Source organism: Crocodylus siamensis, chromosome 7, assembly GCF_052110815.1.
Source record: "Crocodylus siamensis isolate JL-2025a chromosome 7, ASM5211081v1, whole genome shotgun sequence".
Classification (NCBI taxonomy): domain Eukaryota; kingdom Metazoa; phylum Chordata; order Crocodylia; family Crocodylidae; genus Crocodylus; species Crocodylus siamensis.
Genome location: NC_143401.1, coordinates 47609194 through 47634554, shown reverse-complemented (window position 1 = coordinate 47634554; position 25361 = coordinate 47609194). Strand labels below are relative to the sequence as shown.

General features: G+C 41.2%; 1 protein-coding gene across 4 annotated transcripts in view; it reads right to left on the bottom strand.

The window, feature by feature from the left end:
• Positions 1-25361, bottom strand: part of ARID5B (AT-rich interaction domain 5B) — a 172184-nt gene that overhangs the window by 79615 nt on the left and 67208 nt on the right. For all 4 annotated transcript variants that reach the window (XM_090057477.1, XM_090057478.1, XM_090057479.1 and 1 more), the window contains exon 4: positions 20758-20988. In XM_090057477.1, coding sequence (XP_089913603.1) covers positions 20758-20988 — 231 coding nt within the window. The remainder of the gene's footprint in view (positions 1-20757; positions 20989-25361) is intronic.

Below are 25361 nucleotides of genomic sequence, written 5' to 3'. Positions count from 1 at the left end.
GAGAAGAAGCAAAAATAGATTATCTTAAATTATTAACTTGTTAGAATACTGATATTCTTTATGATCCTGTCTGCTCAGCTTTATAATGGGCTAAAGGAAGTTGAGACAAAATGCCTGATTCAAAGCCCACTGATGTTACTGAAATTATTCTTATTGATTTTGCTAGTATGTGGGTCAGGCCTTCACCTAATATCAGACAAAGAAGCCTGGATCACAACTTTTTAAAGTGCTAAATGGATATTTTGCAAAATACCATTAAAAACTACAAAAGCCATCTCACAAAATTAAAAAATCTACAGAAATCATGGTCTGCAGACTTTATTGTTGGGTTATTTAAAATTATAAAAACTAGTAATGTTTGCTATTAATTTTCTTCCTCTGACTTGTCTCTACATTGCATCATCTCCCAATTACTGGGATTTTGCTGAGTATGCCAGTTTCTTAAAATGCCTAGCTATAAAATGTATGGACTAATTGTTGAGTAGAACTGAAGAGCTATTAAAATTGCAGTAGTACAGCACTTCCAATGGTAGTCTATTATTTCTACATGATTGGTTTTGTACAGCTCTAACTCATGCATTGAAACTCTTAGATAAATTAACTCCTTCATTTTGATATAAACATTACAGAGATAATTAAACAAAAAGATTCATTCTTCTTCTGATATTTTATACGTCTTCTGGACAATTTGAATGCACATTATTGAAGGTTACAAACTGCTGAATTGAGAAACCAGTTGGCTGTTTTATAAAGACTATAATAAATTGAATTTAGTTTTAATATTATCCCATTTTCTCATTTCATATTTCTCTGTCATATTCATGCTAGAGTATGTTTATAGAATGTTATGAACTATAATATACAACTCAGTCATTTCTAAATAGTTATTGAAGAGTAGGTCTGAAATGTACACATTTTAAAGATTACTTTGCAAACACGAAGCTCTCTCCCAGCTGTTTTACATTTTGAATTTCCCAATAAATGAATAACATACTGAAAAAGCAAACAAGGTCTGACATTATTTAGTCTAAGATTCTAAAATGGCGTAACATCTGTAGCTAAAAACAATTTTGAATCACTATATTTAACTATCAGCGGTATTCAATTATTCATAACTAGTTTTCTTTATAGTTCAACTATCTGACTTAACAATGTGCCATTCAAATATTTCTTTTAATTGTTTAGTCCTTCTACTGGTCACACTACAGCAAAAAGGAGGGAGGGGAGGGGGGAGTCTTTTCTCACATCTTTTATATATATTCATGTGACAAGCCCATGATCTTGGTTAAGTGCCACAACTGTTCATTAACACGCATCACAGTCACACAGTCAGTACTGCAAGCTCTGAAACCATGCCAAAATGCGTGGCTCAGCAAATGACACTTTGACCTTTTCACTACTAACTTCAGTCTTTATTAAAATCTCCAAAACTTCAGTTTTGTCTTTTTTACCATCTTTTATCTGCTTTATAAATAGCTAATATTCATTCATTAAAAGGAAACATTTGCTACATTCTTATATAATGAGAGATTCCCTTTTCACTTGCAATTGCCTTGTGATTCCCTTTGATAATAAAAACTTAAGAACTCTAAATCTAGGTCACCGACTCATTTCTAGGGCACCCAGGCATGTTGTCTAATATTAAACATTCTTACATGATATATGTAAATATATCCAAATTTCATAAGCCACATTTTCCTTGTTAATTTTAGCTAAATAATATGTGAAATACTCTTTTCTTATGTTATTATGTTTACATTACTGAACTGATTTTTCAGCTTGACCATCTGTGGACAGAGACTGATTTTTCGCCCACCAGGGCATCGCTGCCAACAATAGAGTCACCAAAATAACTAGCACCAAGGAGCTAAATGCTACCACTCTAGAGACAAATAAAGCCTTTGATCATTTTTATGGTGCTGAAACAAAGACAGGAAAAAATCATCCAAACTATTTTGGCTAACAGTAATTAACTAATTACATGTTAAGAAAAAAATCAGAAAATGTTCACATGAGTCATTTATGTGTTTTCATTCTTTGTAAACTTTCTGGCATATGCTGGATGCTTAATGTTTTGCTTTAAATAAGTAAGCACTGGAAAATATGCACAGTATTTGGAACTAAAAGGAACAGCATATTAATTCAGAGTTTGCTTTGTATAAGTTTGCATTTTCTATACTTGAAATGTAGCTTTAAGGAAACTTAAGACCTGCCTGTAACCTTTAATTTATACCACCCTTCACCTAAGGATTATCTAGAATGTATGAATTACTTCTTTAAGATACACAATGAGGAGGCTTACAAAACTGAAATGCCATCATTCAGCAACTCAGTAACCTGGGTTACTACTATTAGCATTACCTATTAAGGAATCCATATACCCTTGTTCTAAAAAGTAGTAAATAGAGCAGTGGGTATCAATTCCAGGTACATTAACCTAGTTATTGGGGAAACTAGTCACTTTTTAGATGCATTACTACACGTCTGATTAAAATAATGACAAATATTTTGGAAATTCCATCCAAAGCCAAAGTGAAATTCCTCAAGGGCAGAGAAACAAACTTTTTAGCATACCTTCAAATAAACTCAGGTAAGTTTACAAATGGCCTATACCTAAAAGACCATTAGCTAAAGTTACATTTGTTTTATTGAAAGACAGCCTCAAGTGCTGACATGTAATGTATGACATGTGATACATAATAATACTCTTAAACCAGTTCTGACATAATATCTCCCAAGGCATAATAACCACAAATGACTGCTTTAGTTAAGAACTAGCCAGAAGCAACATAGATCCATGTAAAAGTAGCTCTAACCATAAATACTTCAACAATATTTTATGTCACTTTGTAAAAAGTTAAAGGAATCTCATAATAATTAACAACAAAAACTCCATGTTCTTTACTATTGTGTGGTGGTTGTGAAAGGTTATTTCATAGCTCCACAGCTGCCAGTGCTGTAAATTATGCAGGCACCGAGAAGCATTAAGGAGAAATAATAGTAATTTAAACGAAGGCTGATGTAATTCATGATAAACAGTCATTGGAAAATATTACAATGTTGTCTTTTTGAGTAGGTTTAATCAGAGGAATGTGACCATATTCTGACATAAACCACTTCTCTTTTCCATTGTACTGGCCTTTGGAATGTTGGCACCTAAACTGGCTGCAAAGTTCATTTCTATTCACAATAATTACTGATTCCAAGGCTTGCACACCTCAGGGAATGTAACAGTGTAAATTTGGTATTCTGATTGATTGAAAACTCTTCCAAGACAAAGTTTAAGAGTTCTGGCATGCCCGGTGGTCCAGAGAATGGACTGAAACTGGAGAAACATTTAAATAAGGATGCTCTAAAGAATACATATAAAAAGATAGCTTAAAGATAGATTGATTATGTTCTCATAATTACCATGAACTTAACTTAGTTTGCCTGTTACCTTACTGAAGAAATGGATCTTAATAGCAATACAATGAAAATCAAATATAGGGATCAGCAATTTTTCAGGCTGTATCTATGCCCACTTAATTAACAGATACCAAAAAATGAGTACACACAGGTATTACATATGAGAAGATTTCTATTCAGGAGATCAACTAAATCTATCAAGCATGTGACCCACTAATCCTTCCTTTCTAGAACTATTGCTGACATTACCATTATCTTAAACTCAAAGTAGTCATACTCTTAAACCATGCTATACTGTCACATCTTCCTTATAGAAAGGAAGAAAAGGATAGTGTTGTGTTTAATACAACAGTCTGGAACTATGGTTCATGCTGGCTTTGTCACAGACCTCCTCCAGGGTCTCTGCAGGATAAAACATATCATGTTATATTACAGTAAAAGATCATGCTATTACATTGTATTGTATTATCCACAAGGAACAGAGATAAGTTGCCTCACTTAACCTTTTGATATAACTGATTTGTAAATGCTTAATGATCCATTTCTTCAACATAGCTTGTTTTATAATGGATTTTTGACACTCTCTTTTTAATTTAAAAATAAAAGTAGGCATAGATACAACCTCCTTAAGTGACCTGTAGGAGAGATTTTTTCCCCTCATGCCTTAGAATCTGCACAGTTTTTACCTTTCAAGATGACATGAGGCTAAAGCACTGATTTGGAGGTCTGCCTCACTGATTGCATATGGTAAAGTATGCACCATCATGGAAGTAAAGTAGGCACTGGATTATTAAGGGATCACAGATCTCTGCCTTACTCAATGCACACTTTGTGAAGTGTATTTTGGCCCATGCTAACTTTCATACAGTAAACTGACATATGTTACATTTGCAGTGCCCCAATGAATATTTACTAGATGCTGCAAGAATGAGGCAGGGCTTGTGTGTGCACAGTGTAGCCTACTACACTCTAAACAATGGTTAAAGTGAAAAGAAAGAAAAGCAAGGAGATTAGAAAAGGCATCTATCATTTCAATAGGTTTTATTGAGGAATGGGAGCACATAATCCTAAAGAAATAAATAGTCTGGTCAAAAGCAAATGCAGAGTACAAAGTGCTCTTTAAAAGAGATTTTGTTGGTAAAAAAAAAAAAAATGAATCTACCTGATTATTCATTGTGGTCAAAGATATAGTTGCTATTGAAACAGCTACTAAAATGAAGGAAATTGTAGCATTTGTCTCTAACGAGTTTATATGGATATAAAGCTACATTGTTTTAGTTTACCACAGGTTGCTTATGTTCACCTAACAATTTATTGTTAACATTGGGTTGGATTCTGCTCTCAGGTCTACTGGTGAAAACGTTAAATAACGTGCTGAAATGGACAGAGATATTTTGAATTTGTACTGCTGCAAATAAAACTGAATATGGCCCATATCAGTGCTTTTTCCTGAAGTACACAAATATTGTATACATTACAATGAGTGACAGAATGCAAAACTTGCAAATATTTATTTTTAGATGTATGGGGAAAAAGCAATTACAGCAAAAATGTTAAGAATGAAGAAATCACTTAACAGAAGCAATTATGTTGTGCATATAAACAGCTCTGCCTTCAGACGTTTTATTCAAATGCTGCAGAGCATGCTAGAAAATATCAATTGTTTTAAAAAAACTGTTAGTATTATTTCACAACTGAAAAATCAATCATTATAAACAACATCTGGGGATCATTAATAACTTACTCTACAGCTGGATTAACAAAATAAGAAAAAGGTCCAACCAAAAATTCAAAATGTTTCCAGATTTTCATCTTAAAACTCATGAGTTATGTTTGGGAGCTGTTACATCTATTTACTTATATTGTATATAACACTATTATGCACTAATCATTAGTTCCCCTCTAGCTATGTCCTGTTTTTTTTTGTTTTGTTTTGAGAAAGTGAAAAATTGAAGTATTTAGCTAGGCAGCAACTCTACCTGGAGCTTGACAAAAATTTGCATATTTTTCAGACTGCTGAGGATGCCACTGTAAAGCTTCATCTGAGGAGGTCCCAGCATCCATGCTTACAAAGACCCATATTGCTCACACACTCATATCACATTTTCAGGAATGTATATAAATGCATAAAATGTTCTAGCCTTAGCAGTGGGATACTAGCAACTTTCTTGCTGTAGTACCATACTGAATTAAAATACAGTCTCCTGATAACATGCACCTGGGGACATTAAAATTGGTGGGAAAAAAGAATTAGGTTTTAAATAACATTGAAGAATATATTTTTCAAAATTCATTGAATACATTTTTTCACTGTTAATACTGACTCCTCAGAAACTTGAAAATGAAACCTGAGTTCTTTTTAGGGGGGAAGGATGAATCCTGCAAGTTGCTAAGCTCTCTGGCCCCATTACTCCAAAGCATAGATGCAGATGCACAGTCAAAGGGCTATGCAAAAGGAGTTACACTAGAACACTAAGTCTTGCTGTACCAATCACACAACCTTTACAGAGCCACCTTTACAGAGCACTGGGAGTATAAAGGCAGACACAGTAATGTACGAAGGGGGGCTTGGAAAGGACCACAGGAGTCCATCTAGTTAGTTATTATACCTAATAGGCTAAAATCCAATATCTCGACACACAGAAGATATAGAATTTTAGCCAATTTTTAAAAATGAAATCTTCATACTTTCCTAAGCAGGAAGCAACTGTTACCAGCTTAAACTGGAGATCCTGCTCCTGCCTTTCTTTCAAGGTAATTTGCATCATCACTGATTCTCACAGGGGGTGAGATGCTTCATACCAGCTATGAATTGACTACCCGGAGGAGTTGTCCATCTATTGATTCCTCTGTGAAATCCTATGAAATATAAACTTTCATTTCTACCCAGAAGAGCTTTTACAGTCTTTTCTCCAATGTCTGATTAAGGGTGTATGTACCCGAAAGCTTGCAATTAAAGAAATCCTTTTGCAAAAATCTTATTGGTCTAATTAAAGATACCATCTCTACTACAAGTTCTTATTATCATTAACTAGAGTGTGATATGGTTCAAGGCCCAACACAGGTAGGCCTGGAATACTGCAGCTGAAGTCAAGGAGGTTTCAGTAGTGAAAAAACAGTGGGAAAAATACAAAATCAAAGCCATTTTATTTTTTTCTGTGTCAGGTTACAAACATACCACTTTACATCAAGCATATACATCATTATATTATCCTAGGATTATTCATTGATGCCAAGGCAATTAGTTTTCTAAAGGAAAAACACAGAACACTGCCACACTACTTTTAAAAGAGCAAATAATGCTATGTAGTAAAGCCTAGTGAGCTTGGTAGGTAAAAAAGAAGATTCCATCTGCTGAACTTGTCAAGTCTACCTACACATTCTGGTACTTGATGCAGTTCCAGGAAAGCACAGAATTTGGGGCATGTTGAAGAAAATCTTCCTCTTGATTACAGTTATCACTAATTAAGCTTCAATAGAACTCTGGTGATTGACTCACAATCAATGTGTGATAAGCATCTTTCCCTAGTCAATCTTCCCAACAGTTAATGCTGATCATGCACAACAGAGACATCTCATTAGTACACATTGGCATAAATCCAGTCTGTGCCAGTATTCTGCCAGGTATTTTTGAATTAGGAATAACACTCATTCATGAGCCATAAGCAGTAGTTATTAACTAATGCTGAGGGGAACATTCAGCTTAATTTGAGGGTTGATGACAAAAAGAACGGAACTGAAGATGACAAGAGGAAAGGAACATCACCCCAGGTACCTCTCTGAAGAAGGGAACAGATAGAAAGACAAAAGGAAGAATGCTTCTGAGACTGAAGGGGTCCAAGTTTCAATTCTGGTTGTGCTACATTCTAGTGTGGGGGAAGTTGCTGTGTGTGTGTGTGGAAGTAGCCAAAGCAATAACTTTGATATTCTATTTATAACACAAAATCCAAACTTTAGTACAAATTACAACCGTAGTATTAGAGACAGCTTAAAAAGAAAGCCACTTTTGAGTTAAGGAATAACAAAGTGTTACCAACAGGACACCATATGTTTCATTACACTGTGACGTGCTTCCTCCTCCCCCCTAAAAAGAGTCTAATTTTACATGCCAGTTTTTCCTAAACAGTTGATTTTATCTGAGTCACAAACCTCTGGAAGCTGAGACACATAATGAAAGCAAAGACAGAATTTCAGCTATACCAGTACTAATGGCACCAGTGTAATGCCTGCAGTAGTTTGCTTTCACTTTACCCGTTCTTTATGGAACATTAGATATCCCACACAGCTTCCCCCTTCTGCTTTACACCGAAGTTCAGCTTTACACCCCTTAACACAGCCCCAGCTTCTTTGGCCTCAGATCAGCTAGACATCTCCTTTTAAGACCAGAGACCATCTCATTACCCCATAGTCCCAGGGGGTGGTGCCTCTACAGCTATTCTAACTCTCGCCAGCCAAAGAAGGGGGAGAATCTGCTTTATACATTGTTTGAAAGAAAGATTTGGGTTTTGTTAAGCAGATTATTTTTCCTAATGTAAGCAATATACTGCTGGGTTTTCACTGGGGTTGGGGGGAGTGGGTACTTGAGTGATTTTACACATAATTTTTCAATAAGCTGTTTTTTTCTGTACATTGCTCTTTTTATGGTTAAAAAGAATATAAGTTTCATTTTTCAAGGGGAAAATGGTAGTAATACTACAACATGATACAACCCTCTCACTTTTTGTTATGAATGTTTAGTAAAAGATTGGCCTTTACAGACACAAATAAAATGTTTAACTTATTTGCCTCAAAAAGAAAGTGTTTATTGTACCCAAGGGATCACACAGCTTTTTAATGGCATAGTGGGCCCAGCATGCTATAAAAATAATCCAGAATGATTTAAGATTTACTAAATATATTTAAAAAATAAAGGAGAAATGTGTTGTCCAGCCTTCCTTCACACTCTGCTTCTATGTAAAGTAAGCACACGTTGCATATATCCATACTCCTTAACAGCATTTACAGCATTTACAGTTGTACTACTCTTCAGCACACCTGGGAATGAAGCCATTGAGAGGGTATCCCCGTGAACACACCTAAGCATGCCAAAGATAGAGAGATCAAGAGCCTTAAGATGAGAGGGTGCTCTTAGAATGGCTTTGATGCCTCATTTCTAGGTTGGACACATGCAAATGAGTGTAATTGGATAGGGGCATGCTTAACAGGGATGCTCCTGAAAGAAATTCAGAAGGACAGATGTATCCTTAGAAAACAAAGGATGGCCTTTCTGTTAACTCCTAATACGCAGGCTATATTATCTTGCATCTCAAGTTCACAAAACTTATTGTGCCAATGTCTCCTCTAGCCAAGTCAATACAGCTGAAATGATCTACACCACCTGAACATTTGGTATCCTGGCTGTTAAAGCTTATGCCCCTACATTTTAATTTCTTACTTGCTGATCACTGCTTGCACATGAAGCCAGACTAAGAAAGCTCTCTGAGGACAAGTTTTCAGAGGATAGAGGCCCATTTTTACATGCAAATGAACCCACTATTAGATGCATAAGTGTAATTCTATGTTAAGTTCTTAAAGACCCTAAAAAAATGACAATATAAAAGCTGGGTCCTTGTTTTTCCTCACTGTGTGTTTGTGACTCTGTTTTAAGGACTGATGATGAGATGTTACAAAAGTAGATGCATTAATGGATTTTCAAGGATATGAACAGAGGCAAACTGAATTGCATGTAGATGACTAAGTCCACTTAGATGCCCAATAGATACAACAGAACACATCCCACTTTATGTTTATTTGCTGCAACTTCCTTTCTGAGTCTGAAAACAGCTCACACAAAGGGGTAGTTAGGCATCTATCCATATGCACAGACAGGCTCTACTTCTGTTTCACCATCATCAGTGCTTAATGGGAGCAACTCCAGGGTCTAAAATGGGTATATCTGGCAGGGGAAGAACATCCATTGTTAGCTGATTTGTACAGACAATTGTGCTACAGACACATACAACACTAGCTGTACCATTACAAGTTTCTACACAGTGACCCCAAATTCCCATTTTCAATAAAGCAATAACTGATGTCTCTAAAAAACAGTTTTGCCTATGGCTAATACTGTGCATTGCAGAATGAAAATTAATACGACACATTTTTTTCATGTCTCTTCTTTTTCCATGTGCATACTCACATAGCAATGAATATAAATCCCACGTATTTACAAAAGTTATTCAATTACAGCCACCAAAGAATGAATCATTTGCTGTTTGCAACATTTCTTTGCCAACAAACTTCTGTTTAAGCTAAATCAGTCACTCACTAAGAAATTTTCCTTCCAGGTTTCTGTCTTGTTTTCTTTTGTTCAATTTTAATTTTTTTATTTTTTTTTTGCTTTTACAGACCAATTGGCATGGGCATTTGAAGGGAAGTGATTATTTAGATATAGTTTAGTCATGCATGTATAGAAATAAAATGATATCATAAAAAAGCATTTTTCTTAGATCTTGCTGCAGTCCATAGTTCTGCTTATAGTCTAGGGCAGCACTGTCTAACAGGAAGCCTATAGGCCACGTGTGATCCTGAAAGAGTTAGCATGAGGCCCAGGGGCTCCCAACACAGCCACCACTGCCTACCATTCCTGGCTGCTGCTGCAGCCTTGATAGCCAGGTTCTTCGGGCTCCCCTGCCCTCCTCCAGCTTCTACTTCCTGTCCCCTATCCTGGGAGTGGACCATAACAGCAGGAAGAAACTGAGGTGCCCAGGCTGTGCACACAGTAGAGGAAGTGGCTAAGCTGTTTGTGCTTCCCGTGAGAAAGGCAGGCACACTTCAGGTGGGTGTATGGCTGGGAGGGGAGGTGGGCATTGTGCATGGGCAGCTAGGAAGACTTACTGCCTCTGTGGCCAGAAGAAGAGGGGAGTGCAGAGCCAAGCTGCCTGCATGGCCCACATGGCTGCAAGCTGTGGGAGGAGCCAGTATACCTGTGCTGTGTGTGCAGTGGGAGGGCACGCCAAGATGCCTAAATGGCAGAGTAAAGCCCTGGGTAGTGGCTGCCCACATGGCAAGCTGCCCTCAGTTCATAACTTGTGCCTTGTGTGGCTCATGTGGTGTGTGGTCCCCAGGTGCCAGGAAGTTGGACAACTGGAATAGGGAATGATGGCTGTAACAATGACATTAACAATGGTTCATAGTATGGATTAGCTGATGATTGTCTGCCTGAAAGCCTAGTGGACCTAAAAGCTTTCACAGATAGGAGTCTAGTCTGTTGACTGTGCCGCTCCTGCCTTCTGGGCAGGTTTAGAATTTCTTAGTTCTTTTGTTCCTAACCAAGAACTGATCTGACTGGAGAGCGGGTGGAAGAGGAGATGCACGCTTTAACTCCCACTGTTTCCATTTTGCTTTGGGTATTGAAAAGAAGTGAACACAGTTCAGTGGCTTTTGTTTCCTGTACACATGCAAGCTCACAATTTTAAAACATATTTGCTTGTGGGAGGGGAACCCTTCAAGACAACTGGATGAATTAACAGGCATTTACCACTGATGGAAGCTACAACCAAAAGCTTCCCCACTCCTCAGCACTAATTGGCAGAGATGCCCCAACAGGGGGAGGAGGGGAAAGGGGGCAGCCACCATATTGACTGCTGGCTGTCCTTCGTGTGGCACCACCCCTCAGCACTGATTGGTGGAGAGGTCCCAGCAGGGGGAGGGCAGGACAAGTGGGCAGCTGCCATCTTATCTGCTGCCCTTCATGCCACCCCATCACCTGGTGCCTTCTGCTCCTAGCAGCCAGGACCACTAGCTCACACTGGGAAGCCAGCATTTTATTTTATTTTATTTTAATTGATTTTGCAGTTTTTGTAGGTATTTCTGGATTTCGTTGTTTCCATGAAATTCACAAAACTACAAATAAAGTAGGAAGTAGGCCCCTGTCAATCAGCCTTGGGACCTTGTAGATGAAAGCGCATACTTACCCAGTATCAACTGCAACTGTAGTGATTAATTACCACAATTGTAGTAATTTCTGTAAATAAAACTAAGGCCACACTATGATCTCATTTCTGAAAGAACCTCTGTGGAAATATGGGGGCCATCCTGGTGGAATTCTATGCAGGGCCAGGGCCTAAGCTGTCTTCTGCTCAAGCCTCTGGTGATTGGCAGATGCAGTCTAGCGGGCTTGGAGAGAAAAAGTTCCTGCCTTCCACTTCCCCACCACCACCCGGCCTGTGTTGATGCTTTTTTTTTAACCCACTGAACAAAAAAAAAAAAGAAAGAGAAGAAAAGGTCATAGCAGAACAAAATGTTCTTGTTAAAAATGCATAATAAAAACTGGGAGCCAGCTTCATGGAAAAACATTTCTCTCTATTAAAACCATCTAACAAGTATAGCAGCTCACATGCTAAAATGAATGAGGTTCTTTGTCAAGGTGTTTTGGTATCTCATTTGATACATACTGTATCACAAGGTGCTGCAGTTCCCAGAGTAAGTGTAATATTTTACTGAGCAGCACAATAACTGAAGCAGTCCTGGCATGCACATCACAGATCAGAGCACACAAGAGGGTTTCTAAGGAGCTGTGAGTTTGATATACCCTCCCAAATATTTTGCATCCCTTCCTTTGTAATTGTGGATATTTAGACATAGAAAACACAGGAATACAAACAGGAATAGGATACATGCAGGACTGTACCTGTACCTAGATGTTTTCACCCCTTTTCTTTATACATCTTTTCCAGTATAAAACATAGAAGACCCTCAAATTAAATGTGTCTGGATCTTTTTACAAGCACCTTTTAAGAATTTTAGTCATACTTCTGTAGTCACAGTTCTCCTCAGATTTGACTGATAAATACCAGTGCCTTACAGTTATCCATTTATCTACTGTACCACCCTGCCTCTGTTTAGATTTAGCAGTCATCACTTTACACATGTGACATCAATCTACATGATATCAATGTAAACTGTTTGTATAACAAAGTGTTGTTCATTTTAGTGCCCTGGCAGGAAAGAAAAGGATAAAATAGCACTTTGTCTGTTGCATGGTAGAAAGGTTAATATAATTGACACCATACATTTCATAATGTAGGAAAAATATAATATTTAAATCTGTCACCACCCAAACATAACAGCATTACAAATTTCCCCACATCATTATTTTTGTAAAATATATTTACCAAGATGGTGTTTTTTGTTTCATAGTTATATACATACATATACATATTAAAAATCACATTTGTTAAACTAAACCAAATTTCAAATATGCATAATTAATTTGGGGCAAAGATTGCTCAGGCTCTGGTTTGATAATGTTACAAAGGCCAAGAGAATGGCACCATTAGCTTTCAGGGGATGAACAAAGACACTAGCTATAGTTCAATAAATGTGGTTCCTTCATTGCGTCAGATCTTTTTGACTCATCTATTCTAATACTGCATGATATAGTTACATTATAGGCACAACTATTTCAATAAAGCTGCAATCAAGGAATGACCCTGAATAAAATACTGCACAGAAAACAGATGGTATGCTCATCAATTTCCTTCAAGCCTAAAATAACCTTTTCAATATAAGAAGGATAGTCAATTAAACCCAAACTTTATACTGTGTATAGAATCTCTCACTGTAAATAAAAATCAAAATGATACTACTTTGCTATTGGACCAGACTTACAAGCCATTTCATTCACTATTTTTCCTCAACAGCAATCTGTATTTCTACTCCATACATTCAAAAAGCTCTGGTTTGGGCCAATTTAGGTTGCTGTGTGGGGCCCAGTCCTGAATTCCTAAATTCAAGCATGTAGTTTTAAATGATGTGAAATAATGGGTGTCAATGTTGACATACACATGAGAAAGGATTCCTCCTATTCATTAGGGGCTGCAGAGTCTGGCTCTACAGGTGGACATCCTTGGTGTTGCAGCAGAACAATTCTGCACTGCTGTATAAAACACTTTATTCCGGATATCAGAATGGATTTCCAGCTTCTGGAAAAACAATACCTACTTTAAAGAATGAAGGCTTGATTTGTATAAAACTAACAATTACGTTTTTGGGAAACAGGGATTTTTAAAATCCCACAGGAGATTCCTAAAAAACATTATTATAAGCTAAATGAATAAATAGATATTGTCTTCCTAAAAGAAATGAGTTACTTTAGAGATTTATAAATATCATATGTTAAAGCTGTAACTGCTCAATGTTAACTAGCACTATTTATTGCCTCCCAAGGCAGAGGCGGATGCAGCAGCAGCGAAGCCATCAGCGGGGGCAGCAGCAGTTGATCCCCCTAAGGTAAGTGGACAGAGGGACTGGATGCAGCTGAGCCGGATCCGGAGGGGAAGCCCCCCCGGATCCCTCTTAGCTGAGCCGGTAGGGAGCCACACTTCCAAGCTGTGCCACGCGAACAGAGCACGCAAACAGGGGGAGGGCTAGGGGGGACTGTCCCCCCAAGCTAGGGAGCACCCCGGGGTTAACCCTTAGGGAACAGGCTCTGGAGGCACCGGATCCCCCCAGCAGCGGAGCGTAGGGGGCAGGACTGCTGGCAGGCACTTCCGGGAAGACCAGAGCACCTGATTGGCTGATTGTGGCAGCAGTGGGAAATTCAAACTGCGGCCTTTAAAAGCCACAGTTTGACCTAGCCCCTGGCACTTGGGAGCCAGAAGCAGTGGGGAGAGGAAGGATCCAGGCACACGTGTGTCCCGCATGCATGTGTGCCCCCCTTACCAGACCTGAGGCGGAGGCAGCTGCAGCAGCAGCAGCAGCAGAGCCAGTAGCAGGGACAGCAGCAGCTGATCCCCCTAACATAAGTGGGCAGAAGGACCGGATGCAGCTGAGCTGGATCTGGAGGGGAAGCCCCCCAATTCAGAGGGGAAGCCCCCTGGACCCCCCTGGATCTGTAAGAACGCACTGGTGTTTGCGTCAGCGTTTGCACCGGTGGGCAAGCAGGAAGGGCAAGGAAGGAGACTCCTACTAGGGCAGGTTGAAGGCACTGCACTAAGCTAAAAACAAGCAGCAACTCCTATGATGGTGTTGACGCGAAGTGCTGCCAGGGCCCCTGCCTGGGGGGAGCAGCCTATCTGGGGCTTGTCTGAGGCCTCCATCCAGACAGAGCCCATGGGGGAGCTGGCGTCCCCCCACCCCCTGGCCTGCAGGGGTTGCCCAGCAAGGCCCGGGGTGGGGCAGGGATTGGGGACCCACACACCTGTCCTGCAGGCGCCTGCCTTTGGGCCCTGAAGGTGCAGGTGAGGAAGCTCCAGGAGGAGGTTAGTAGGCTGAGGGGAATCAGGGAGGTGGAGGAAGAAATTGATGGCTATTTCCTTTCCCTGCAGGGCCACACACCCAAGGAAGAAGCATTTTGGGAAGTGCCCTCCACTGCAGAGTGGCAGATGGTCATCTCCAGAACCAGGGCTGCTCGTAACACAGCAGTACCAGTTCCTCCAGTCCAGCTGGAGAACAGATATGAGGCCCTGGCAACACTGGAGAAGGAGGGAGAGGAGGCAACCAGAGAGGAGGCGACTCCACACTCTCCATGCTCTGAACAGGCCGAAGGAGCTAAGCAGTCCTGGAGGAGAAAGTGTTGAGTGATCATCATAGGTGACTCCATCCTGAGAGATACAGAGGGCCCCATCTGTCACCAGGACCCCTTGACACATGAGGTCTACTGCCTACCTGAAGAAAAGATTCATGACGTGACGGGGATGATCCACGCAATGATCCAGCCCACCGATTACTACCCCATGGTCCTAATCCATGTGGGTACTAATGATGTGGCCAGGAGAAGCCCTGATCACCTGATGGCAGACTACCATGCTCTGGGGGGGGGTGCTGAAGGAGATAGGTGCACAGGTGGTATTCTCTTCTGTTCTACCAGTGAGAGGCCGTGGAAGACGGCATAAGATGTGCATCGCAGAGACCAACTGGTGGCTTCGGGAATGGTGTCTTGAAGCCGGCTTTGGCTTCCTTGACAATGACTCGCACATCACGACAACAGACATGCTCGGGTGGGATGGGCTCCACCTTTCCTCTAAAGGTAAGCATGTGTTCTCTTCTAGGTTGGCAGATCTCATCCGGCAGGCTTTAAACTAGGCTTGTTGTGGGAAGGGGAAGACAAGGGAGGAGGAAGCCTTGGACTGCTAAACCAAGCAGCACTCAAAAGTACAGCCCAGCCTAGACTGACGAGTGGAACATATACACAGGTAAGCAACAGAGGCCAGGGCAATACTGTGATTAGGGGGCCAGTGCACATATCCACATGAGGCCTCAAATGCCTCTACACAAACGCTCATAGTATGGGAAACAAGCGGGTGACGACCTGGTGAGGGAACTGCGGATGCTTGACCACCTGGGCAACAGTGATCATCACCTGCTGGAATTCACCATCCAGCGCAAGGTGGCAAAGGCCTGCAGAAAGGCAGCAGCTCTAGATTTCAGGAGGGCGGACTTCAATGAGCTGAGGAGAATAGTCAGGGAAGCACTCAGCTCCCGGAAGGGAGGGGAGCCAGGTGTCCAAGAAGAATGGTTGCTCCTTAAGGACACGATCTTCCAAGCCCAAAAGGAGGTAATCCCAACACGGATCAAAGGGAGCAGGAGGGCACAAAAGCCCCCATGGCTTACCAAAAGCATCCAGGAATGTCTCCTAGATAAAAGGGAGGCATGCACCCAATACAAGGGAGGGGACATCACCAGGGAGGACTAAACCTTGGTTGCTTGGGGCTGTAGGGGGGGCAGTCAGGAAGGCCAAGGCAGAGATGGAACTGGGACTAGCTTCCCGGATCAAGAACAACAAGAAGTCCTTTTTTAAATACATAGGGGGCAAAAAGAAGGTACCGGGTAACGTGGGGCCCCTGCAAGACACTCTACAAAATTTGGTCATCACACCAGATGACAAACGTAACATATTTAACGATTTCTTTGCTTCCATTTTCCTGAGCAGGGACCAGATCAGCCCCCCACCAGGCCCTCCTCAGGCCCCAGGTGAGGCACACCTAGGCCAAGGGTCAGGGTTGCTCTAGTCAGGGAACTTTTGGAGGGACTGGATGTATTTAAATCAGCTGGTCCGGACGATCTCCACCCCAGAGTGCTGAGGGAATTAGCTGAGGTCATTGCGGGACTCCTGGCAAGGCTTTACGAGCACTCGTGGTGCTCTGGTGTGGTGCCAGAGGACTGGAAGAGGGCCAATGTGGTTCCCATCTTCAAAAAAGGGAGGAAGAAGGACCCAAGGAACTATAGGCCAGTTAGTCTTACCTCGATCCTGGGTAAGCTTTTTGAGATAATTATTATGGCACATGTCCACGAGGGACCAGCAGGGGAGATTATGTTTAGGGTTCATTAGAGGCAGGTCCTGTCAGACCAACCTGGTGGCCTTCTACAACCAGGTCACCAAATCCTTAGATGCAGGGGTAGCAGTAGACATAGTCTTTCTAGACTTTCGGAAGGCCTTCGACACTGTCTTTCACCCCGTTCTCATTAAGAAATCGGGACTGTGGTGTCGACACATACACAGTCAAATGGGTCGCCAACTGGCTGGAGGGCTGCACCCAGAGAGTGGTACTGGATGGGTCATTTTTGACCTGGACGAGGGGATAAAAAGCACAGTTCAAATTTGCTGATGACACTAAGATGTGGGGGGATGTGGGCACACTGGAAGGAAGCAACAGGCTACAATCAGACCTAGACAGGTTACAGGGGTGGGCGGGTGAGAACAGGATTGGATTCAACACTGACAAGTACAAGGTGATGCACCTGGGGAGGGAGAACAAGCACCATACCTACAGGCTGGGGAACTTCCTTCTCGTCAGTGCAGAGGCAGAAAAGGATCTTGGAGTCATCATTGATGCCAAGATGAACATGGGCCGCCAGTGTGGGGATGCAGTCAGGAAGGCCAACTGCATCTTGTCATGAATCCACAGATGCATCTCAAGCAGGTCTAGGGAGGTGATACTCCCCCTCTATGCAGCACCGGTAAGGCCGCAGCTGGAGTACTGTGTCCAGTTCTGGGCACCACACTTCAAGAGGGATGTGGACAACATAGAGAGGGTCCAGAAGAGGGCCACTCATATGATCAGGGGACAGCCAGGCAGGCGCTACAAGGACAGGCTATGGGACCTGAACCTGTTCAGCCTCCATAAGAGAAGGCTGAGGGGGGATCTAGTGGCCTGTTACAAACTAGTCAGAGGGGACAGCTGGCATTGGGGGAGTCCCTGTTCCCCCAAGCACTACCAGGAGTGACTAGAAATAACGGTTACAAGCTGGCAGAGGGTAAACTCAGATTATACATCAGGAGACACTACTTCACTGTCAGGGCAGCTAGGATCTGGAACCAACTTCCAAGCGAAGTGGTGCTGGCTCCTACCCCGGGGGTCTTTAAGACAAGGCTTGACAATCACCTTGCTGGGGTCGTTTGACCCCAGTACTCTTTCCTGCCATGACAGGGAGTCAGACTTGATGATCTGCTCAGGTCCCTTCCGACCCTACCAACTATGAAACTATCATGAATTAGCCTGTTGGGGAGGGAGGTTGGGGAATCAAGCCTGCCTGCAGCCAAGGACCTGCCCCTTTCCCCCAGTTCTGCCCCCCCATGCAGTTCCAGTGCTGTCAGCACTTCCCCCAGGGCTGTGAAGAGAAAGGAGGGGGATTGATCAGCCCTGGCAGAGTTAGGGGTGCAGGGCTGGGGTGGAGGCACTCCAGCCACACCCAGTCCATGATGGGAGCCCACAGCAGGGCTTGGGGATGTTCCCTGAAGCCATAAGCTGACCCCAGGGCACCCTCATTCCCAGCCTGGACCTGGTGATGGCTCAGGGGTCCTGAACCTGTCAACCCCCAGCACCCTGCACCACCCCTGTCTCCCTGTCTTCTCTTTGCCCCCATCTGTCTGTCCAGACGGTATACCCCATGCTTCCATCACTGGGGCCCTAGTGTGGAGGCTGCACAGGGCAGATGTAGCTGGCAGGGTCATTGCTGTGCTGGCAGAGGAGGCTGGAGTGATGCTGAGGCTGGTAGGGAGGAAATGCCCACAAGAAGAGCTAAGCTCAGAGTTGCCCAGACCTGCTGCTTTTGTGCACATTCTGATAGGGAGCCCCCATCATGGGCTGCGTGGGCTCACGGGGATGGGCAGGCAGGGGCAGCATGGCCCAGCCAGGGTGGGGCTGGGTACTCTCTGGGACCCTGTGGCACAGATCAGCCCCCCTGGCTGGAGTTTCTTCCTGCAAGGCCCCCCTCTTCCCTGCTGCAGCTGGCCACCTCTGTCCTCATCAAATGGTAGCAGCAGGAATAGTATCCTAGGGAGAAGCTCCAGGCCCTGGCCTCCCTCTCCTCTCCCTTCCTGAACACAGCCCCAGGAGTGGGGTGGGGCTAGGCTGCATCATCCCAGCCCCGATCAAGCCACAAATTATTCCTAGGGAACGCAAGTTCCCTAAGACACTCTAAAGTAGAGCACCTTCATCTGATCCCTCATTTGTTGAGGATTAATGTGTTGCATGATTGGCCACTTTTAAAGCACTTTGTAGCTGTGCACTTATGTCATGGTATGGCACTTTCAGGGGGCCAATTACATGATAAACTTAACTTCTGTCTATGCCCAATGAGCCCATGCCTTCAGCCAATTCAGGAGTATTTTGTAAGAGCACCAGCAAAACGAAGTTTCTGGCCTTGGCAAAATTCCTGTTGAACTGACAGTTAGTCATTCTGAGGTGGCCAACAATACACATGTAACTGATGTTTCTCCTGGTTTGTAAGTGGCTGTAAGAGATGTGGTTTTACAATAAAAAGTTTTACAATGAGCCTGTGACACAGGGCATACTTGGGGCAAGGTCTCATGCCAGCCTGCCCACTTGTCTCTATGGGGCAGTTCACCCAGTCTCATTTGCCACAACTTCACTGTTCCCATAAACTGGTGGTATAATGTGGGAGGCTGCCCTTACCCAGCCCTGATGCCACAGGGTGCTATCTATGGCTCTGAACCTCACCTACACCGCCGTCCATGCCCCACAGATGGAATCCAGATTAAGATTACTCCTTGGTCTGAGACTGGAGCAAATCCAGTCCAAAATTGGAGGCCTCTGGTATACTGCCCATTACTGGGCCACACTCCACTGCCCTAGCTCCTCCTGAGTGGCCCATCTTGGGCCATCAGGCTTCACTACTTGCATGCTGGCCTCACCGTGCAGTCCTTCAGCTCCTGCAAGTTCCCCAACTCTATGTGGCCCAGCCTCGTGCCAAACCCGGGGCTGATTCTGCCCCAAGCCCCTCACTGAACAACTCTACACCACGCCCCACCCTGGGGTCTCCTCCTCATATTTGCAACTAGCTTCTCACAGAGCTGGCCCTTGCACTGACTTTCAGACTTACTCCCCGTTCAGCCCTACTCAGTCCCCTCACATGCACAGTCTTTCAGGCCTACTCCCGATTCAGCCCTTCTCTATGCAGGGCCTCACACTATGCTCCCCACACTACCCCTCTGGGGTCTTCAGGATCTCACATTCCTGCTGGGCTCAGGTGCCTACACATGAGTATACCTGGCCCCACTACTCCCACAGCTCTCAGAATTACTCACCAGATAGTGGTGGCTGGGGTTAAGGCACCCCTACCAGCCTTTCACTGGGGAGGTAACTGGCCTGGCATTTCTTGGGGGCTCCCACACCACTAGGAGCCCCACCAGGCCACCCTTCCCCAGCAGGGTACAGTTTCAGGTCATGCGCAGGAGCAAGAGTCACTTGGTCTTACCTACTAGATGTTCTATGTCTCTACTTGCTGCCAGCAGCAAACTGCTGTCTTTATATAGCTAGCCTGTATTCTAATATAGCTGCTGCAATCAGGCACCTGCTGGCTGCCTGACTCAGCCCTTAAAGTGGCAAGCACCTGAAGGTGGGCTGCCAGAGGGTCTCACAGCAAATCTTAGAATTCTGTTTTGCACTGCTTAGCAGGCTACAGCAATGATCACTTTAAAAACAAACAAACAAACACAAAGCAAAATTTATAAAGCTTGAGTCCTTAAGGAAAGGCCTAAATTATAGATTAAATATTAAGGCAAGTAATTTCAAATGTTAATATATGTCCCTTTAACTTACACTGAATAATTGTGCTATTTACTCCACCCAAATAACAGTAACTTTGGATCTGATAAACAGAAGTTGTAAAATGGAGATTATAACTACTTAGAAGCCCATTACATCAGCCTTCAGTCTCAGAAATCTTGAGGGTAGAAAGCACATTTGGTAATTTAGCACTCTAAATGTAAATAGCATTGTTCTTTACACGGTTCACATTATCAACATTTTTCATTTGTAAATGTGTAAACACTCAAATGGGGCAAAAAACCCCCAACCCCTTCTATTTTTGCAATAAAAAGAAGGTAACTGTAAAATGACTCACCAAATTCATCACATATGCTTTCATTTTCTATAAGAGCTGGGTGATCAAATGTATCCCGACAGTAAAAGATTTGGGGGCTCTTGCTTGTTACTGCAATGCCACCAAGAGCTAAAACAAACTGGTCTGTTAATACTGAGGAAGGCTTGTCTTGAAGACGCTTTAGCATGGAACGATATCGACAGTATTGTGGATAACTAAGGATCAAGAGACTTGAATCTTCATCATCTTCACCTGCAAAAAAACCCAAAAAACCCTTTAAAGTACATTCTATTTTGTCCAAGGGGTAATATAAACAGTACAAATGAAGTTGTAGCTCAATAGGAAGAAACATAGTAACCAATTTGGGGGCCTTATCCTGTTTTCAATTAAGTCAGTGGCAAAGTCCCATTGACTTAAATTGGAGCAAGGTCAAGTTTGCTCATTAAAATTTTATCTTCAATAAGAAAGTATTTTTCAAAAGAAGGGAAGACCAAACAAAAACCCCTCAGAATGACATATTAAGACACCTTTGTTTTAGAGACTTCAGGCCATGTCTAACACCATTATTCACAAGAGCCCTAATCTTACTCCCTTGCAGTAAGGTACTACAGCTTAAGTAAGGATGACAATATCTATGCTCTAGCTCAGTGGTCAGCAACATTTTAAGGCTGCAGGCTGGACCAACCCTGTTTGTGTTAGATGCTGGTGGGTTGGTGGGAGAGTGGGAGGACTCAACCACTTCCATCATTTTTCTCTGCAACAGTATGAGGAAAGTGCTCACACCCAACACTTTTCCTCACAGCAGTCAGGGAAAGCAATTGCTGCCAAAGCCCCCCACCATCAAATGCCACCAAAACCCCATCCATGTCTGTGAGCTGGATGTTATGGCTCCTCAGGCTCGATCCTGCCCATGGGCTGTAGGTTGTTGATCCCTACTCTAGCTTACATAAAGTGGCCTCTCTATTTCATGAAGTCTGCCATAAATACTTTAATAGAAAGATTTCATGATAGTTAATCTTCAATTTCCAATGCCACCTTACTAAACTAGTCTGTATACCATTTTAAATGTTTTTCATGATAATTATTCACTCTGTATGTCTGGAGAGGAGAGGGGTTTTTCATTGCTATTAGGAGGGTGTGGGTTAGAGGGAGGGTAATGATTATTTGGCCTTTTCTTTAAAATATCTAATATTAACCACTATCAGAGAGAGGATACTGAAGTAGAGATAGTTCATAGACTGATTCCACTCTGGCGATGTTTATGACCATAAGCAATCCCAGACAGAAATTGTTGTATGAATAGGCAACACACAACAAAATACACATAGTATACCACAGTCAAATGAACTTTTAAATGGCTTCCCAACTGCAAATTCAAAAAAATCCAGAAAAACTTCCTTTTCATTCTGTTGAGTTTTAAACAATATAAAAATTAAGGCATCTAATTTTGAAATATCACAACAAAATTTCATCATATGATAACCAATGGGAAATGTGACAGCAGAGGACAGAACATAACAACAAGAGAAGGTTGTAGCATGACTTTTATCAGCCCTGATATCAGGGTATTAGGCCAAAACTGAGATGTATTTCTATTTGTGTTCATTTAGTTCCTCATGCTGGGTACCTAGATTAATTTTTATCTGCACATCTATGGAGGTATGTATAAGTCTGTAGTTTACACTTGCTAGGCTATTGCCTGATTACTAAGTAACATAGTCTCTATTTCTGTCAAAGATACTATAATCAAATATTTAATCCCACTACCAATATCTTAATAACCTTTCTTCCTCTTAAAGTAGGATTACACTTGAAATAATTGGAAAGAATGTTGGCTGAAATCCTGGCCTAACCAAAGTCAAAGGCAAAAATCCTTTTTTATTTCAGTGTCGTATCATGTTAAGAGGTAATATTAATTTTAACTGATTCTTGAAAACAGAGAAACAATATATATAATATTTTTTAAATTACAAAATGTGCTATATTAAAGTATCAATGGGAAAATTGTATACTAACATACCTAGACCATCTTTGAAATTTCAGAGTATTGTTTGGAAAATAAATGTAAAATTTTGAGCTGAAACAGTTCTTGAAAGCAGTCAGTTTGATAAGTATTAAGACTTCCCCTGTCCCTCCAGTTTAAAAAGAAGGTAAAACAATTCCTTTCTCAATGTATATGGAAAATATCTTTTGGTAAACATTATTTTTACCAATGTAAAAATTGGTACACTAATTTTTAGTGTAGGCAGTGCTTACTCGTATGCCATATTTTAGGAAATGGTGTATAGTTTTTCTAGGAATGGATGACTTTTTTCTAGGAATGGATGACTTACTGTAGCTGAACTTCTTTAGGTCAATTAAGATGTGGTCAAAATATTTTTACCAAGTATCTATCCCATGAGCCTCTGCGATCACTTGATTGTGAAATAACTTTTTGCTATACATGTGAGTGTGTATAATTTTCTCTTCGTTAGTAAGAAATCCTGAAACTGGATCAGAGACTGGAAACATTCAAGGGAGAAACAAGCTTATGATCCATCCCTCAGCTCTGCTGAGAACCTACTGTATGCTTGTTACTTACTGCTTGTACCTTCATGTATGCGTTGGTGAATTAATTCTGTTGATCAGACAGCACATTTCTTATGCCAGGATGTGGTCAGCCTTTGTACCAAGGTGCATATAAATGTGTCTCCCATGAGCCTTTGTAACAAACCATTTGTTTCCACTAAGATGTGTGATAAGTCATTAGACAGAATTCTATATACTATTCTATGTTTGATGAATGACATTTTATCATAAGCCAATGTCATAAACTAAAGCCAGATCGCTATTTACAGGAACATTCATCTACATATTTGTTGCTTTAGCTATTTTTTTGCTTCTTATTGCAATCCATAAAGGTGTAATCAAACCTGTATGCAAAGTTAACCATGCAATAAGTGATTCCAATAAATGCTTTATAATTCATTTTTTCTTTGCTTGTTCACAATAGGCTGAACAGATACATCTAAGTATGAATAAAGAATGGATAAACTGCACATTTGTTTAGTGAAAGACAAACAGAGTGTTCCTGGAACAAAGATTTTCTCTCAACCACACCCACATGAGAAAGAAAATCAAAGTAGCAAAATACAGACCTCCCCCAGCCCCAGATGATTTTTATTGTAACAAAATACAGAAAATAACATTTGATTGCAGTTGCATATATTGCTGAATTTTATCTAAATTAAAATTATCATAAAGTTTCCAGTTATTAGAAGCTGAAATGTTAACCAAGCTTCTCACTTTCTATTAAAACAAGGAAAAATAATGTAATTTTAAAAATATTTCATTATGAGCTTACAGAATAGAAGATGCTAAATTACTGAAAGTCATTTTACCTTGAATAAGGAGCTCTGTACATAAAAAAAGATAATACAAAGAGTACATTGCTTGCAAGGTTCAACTGAAATTACACTAATCCCATGCTTATATCATAATTACATGTTTTAACAACCTCTTTCAATGTCAATATTTCATTTATTTATATATAATTCAAGTTCAAAACAGGTTTCTATAAAGAACTGTAATTGCAGTGTGAGGTTCCACCCATGCTTGGAGAACACTAACTGTATATCTATGGATATAATCGACATAGTTTCTTTTGTGGGGGGGCTTGGGGAGGGAGGGGGGGATTGGCAAGGTTTGGCTTTCATGCTGAACAGCATATTCTCCAAATTGTCTTTGTCAGTAAGAGATGCATGAAATGTCAAACACAGTGAATCTATGCAGCTTTCTAAATTAGTACAACCATTTTTAATATGTAATTCAAGATAAAAAATGCTAAAAGCAAGACTTCCTGACAAACCCTTTCAGATGAAGCACTACTTACAGAAAGAAGAAAGAAATACAGAAATATAAGTTTCTCTTTGTCTGCTTATTTCAGAAACATCAGACTATAATGGCTATAGCTAACTATCACAATCTACTTCGAACGGCAGCAAGCATTTTTTTCTTTAAAAAGACCTTCACACCAGGATGTTATAGAGCTCAATGGAAAAAGTATGCATGTTCCTTCCTGCACCTAATTACCTCAACAGCAAAATCTGCCAAGTATTTTGCCCTTCAGTTCTTTTAATCGTATTAGTGAAAATGCATTTTGATGCCAACAGAAACAAACATTTAAAGATTTTTTTGCTTAAAAGATTCCAAATATGTATTAGGCTCATGTTAGAAACACAAATTTCCATTTCCTCTCAGAAAACATACAGTTATTTTTCAGAAGAAATATTAATTTACTTCTTTTGTACAATTAAGTGTCTAGTTTCAACCCAATTTAAATAAAATAATGTCAATATGAACTGCTCTCACAATGATTTATGCTACCTTCTGTTACTTTATTATATTAGACATTCCTTTCTCTAAGCTTTATACTTTCACTGTGCTCCTAGCAACCAAGCAAAGGCTGAGCACTAACTTTATGTCCCTGGCACTGCTCCAGGTTTTACTGTTATTGATAATTATATTGAAGTTTCAATGTAATTGCTACTCTGTTGTGACACAGAATATTTTTCATAATTAGGCATTTCCCATTTTCTGTCCATTCATTTTTGATATTACTAAAAATGATTTTTTATTTCAGAAAA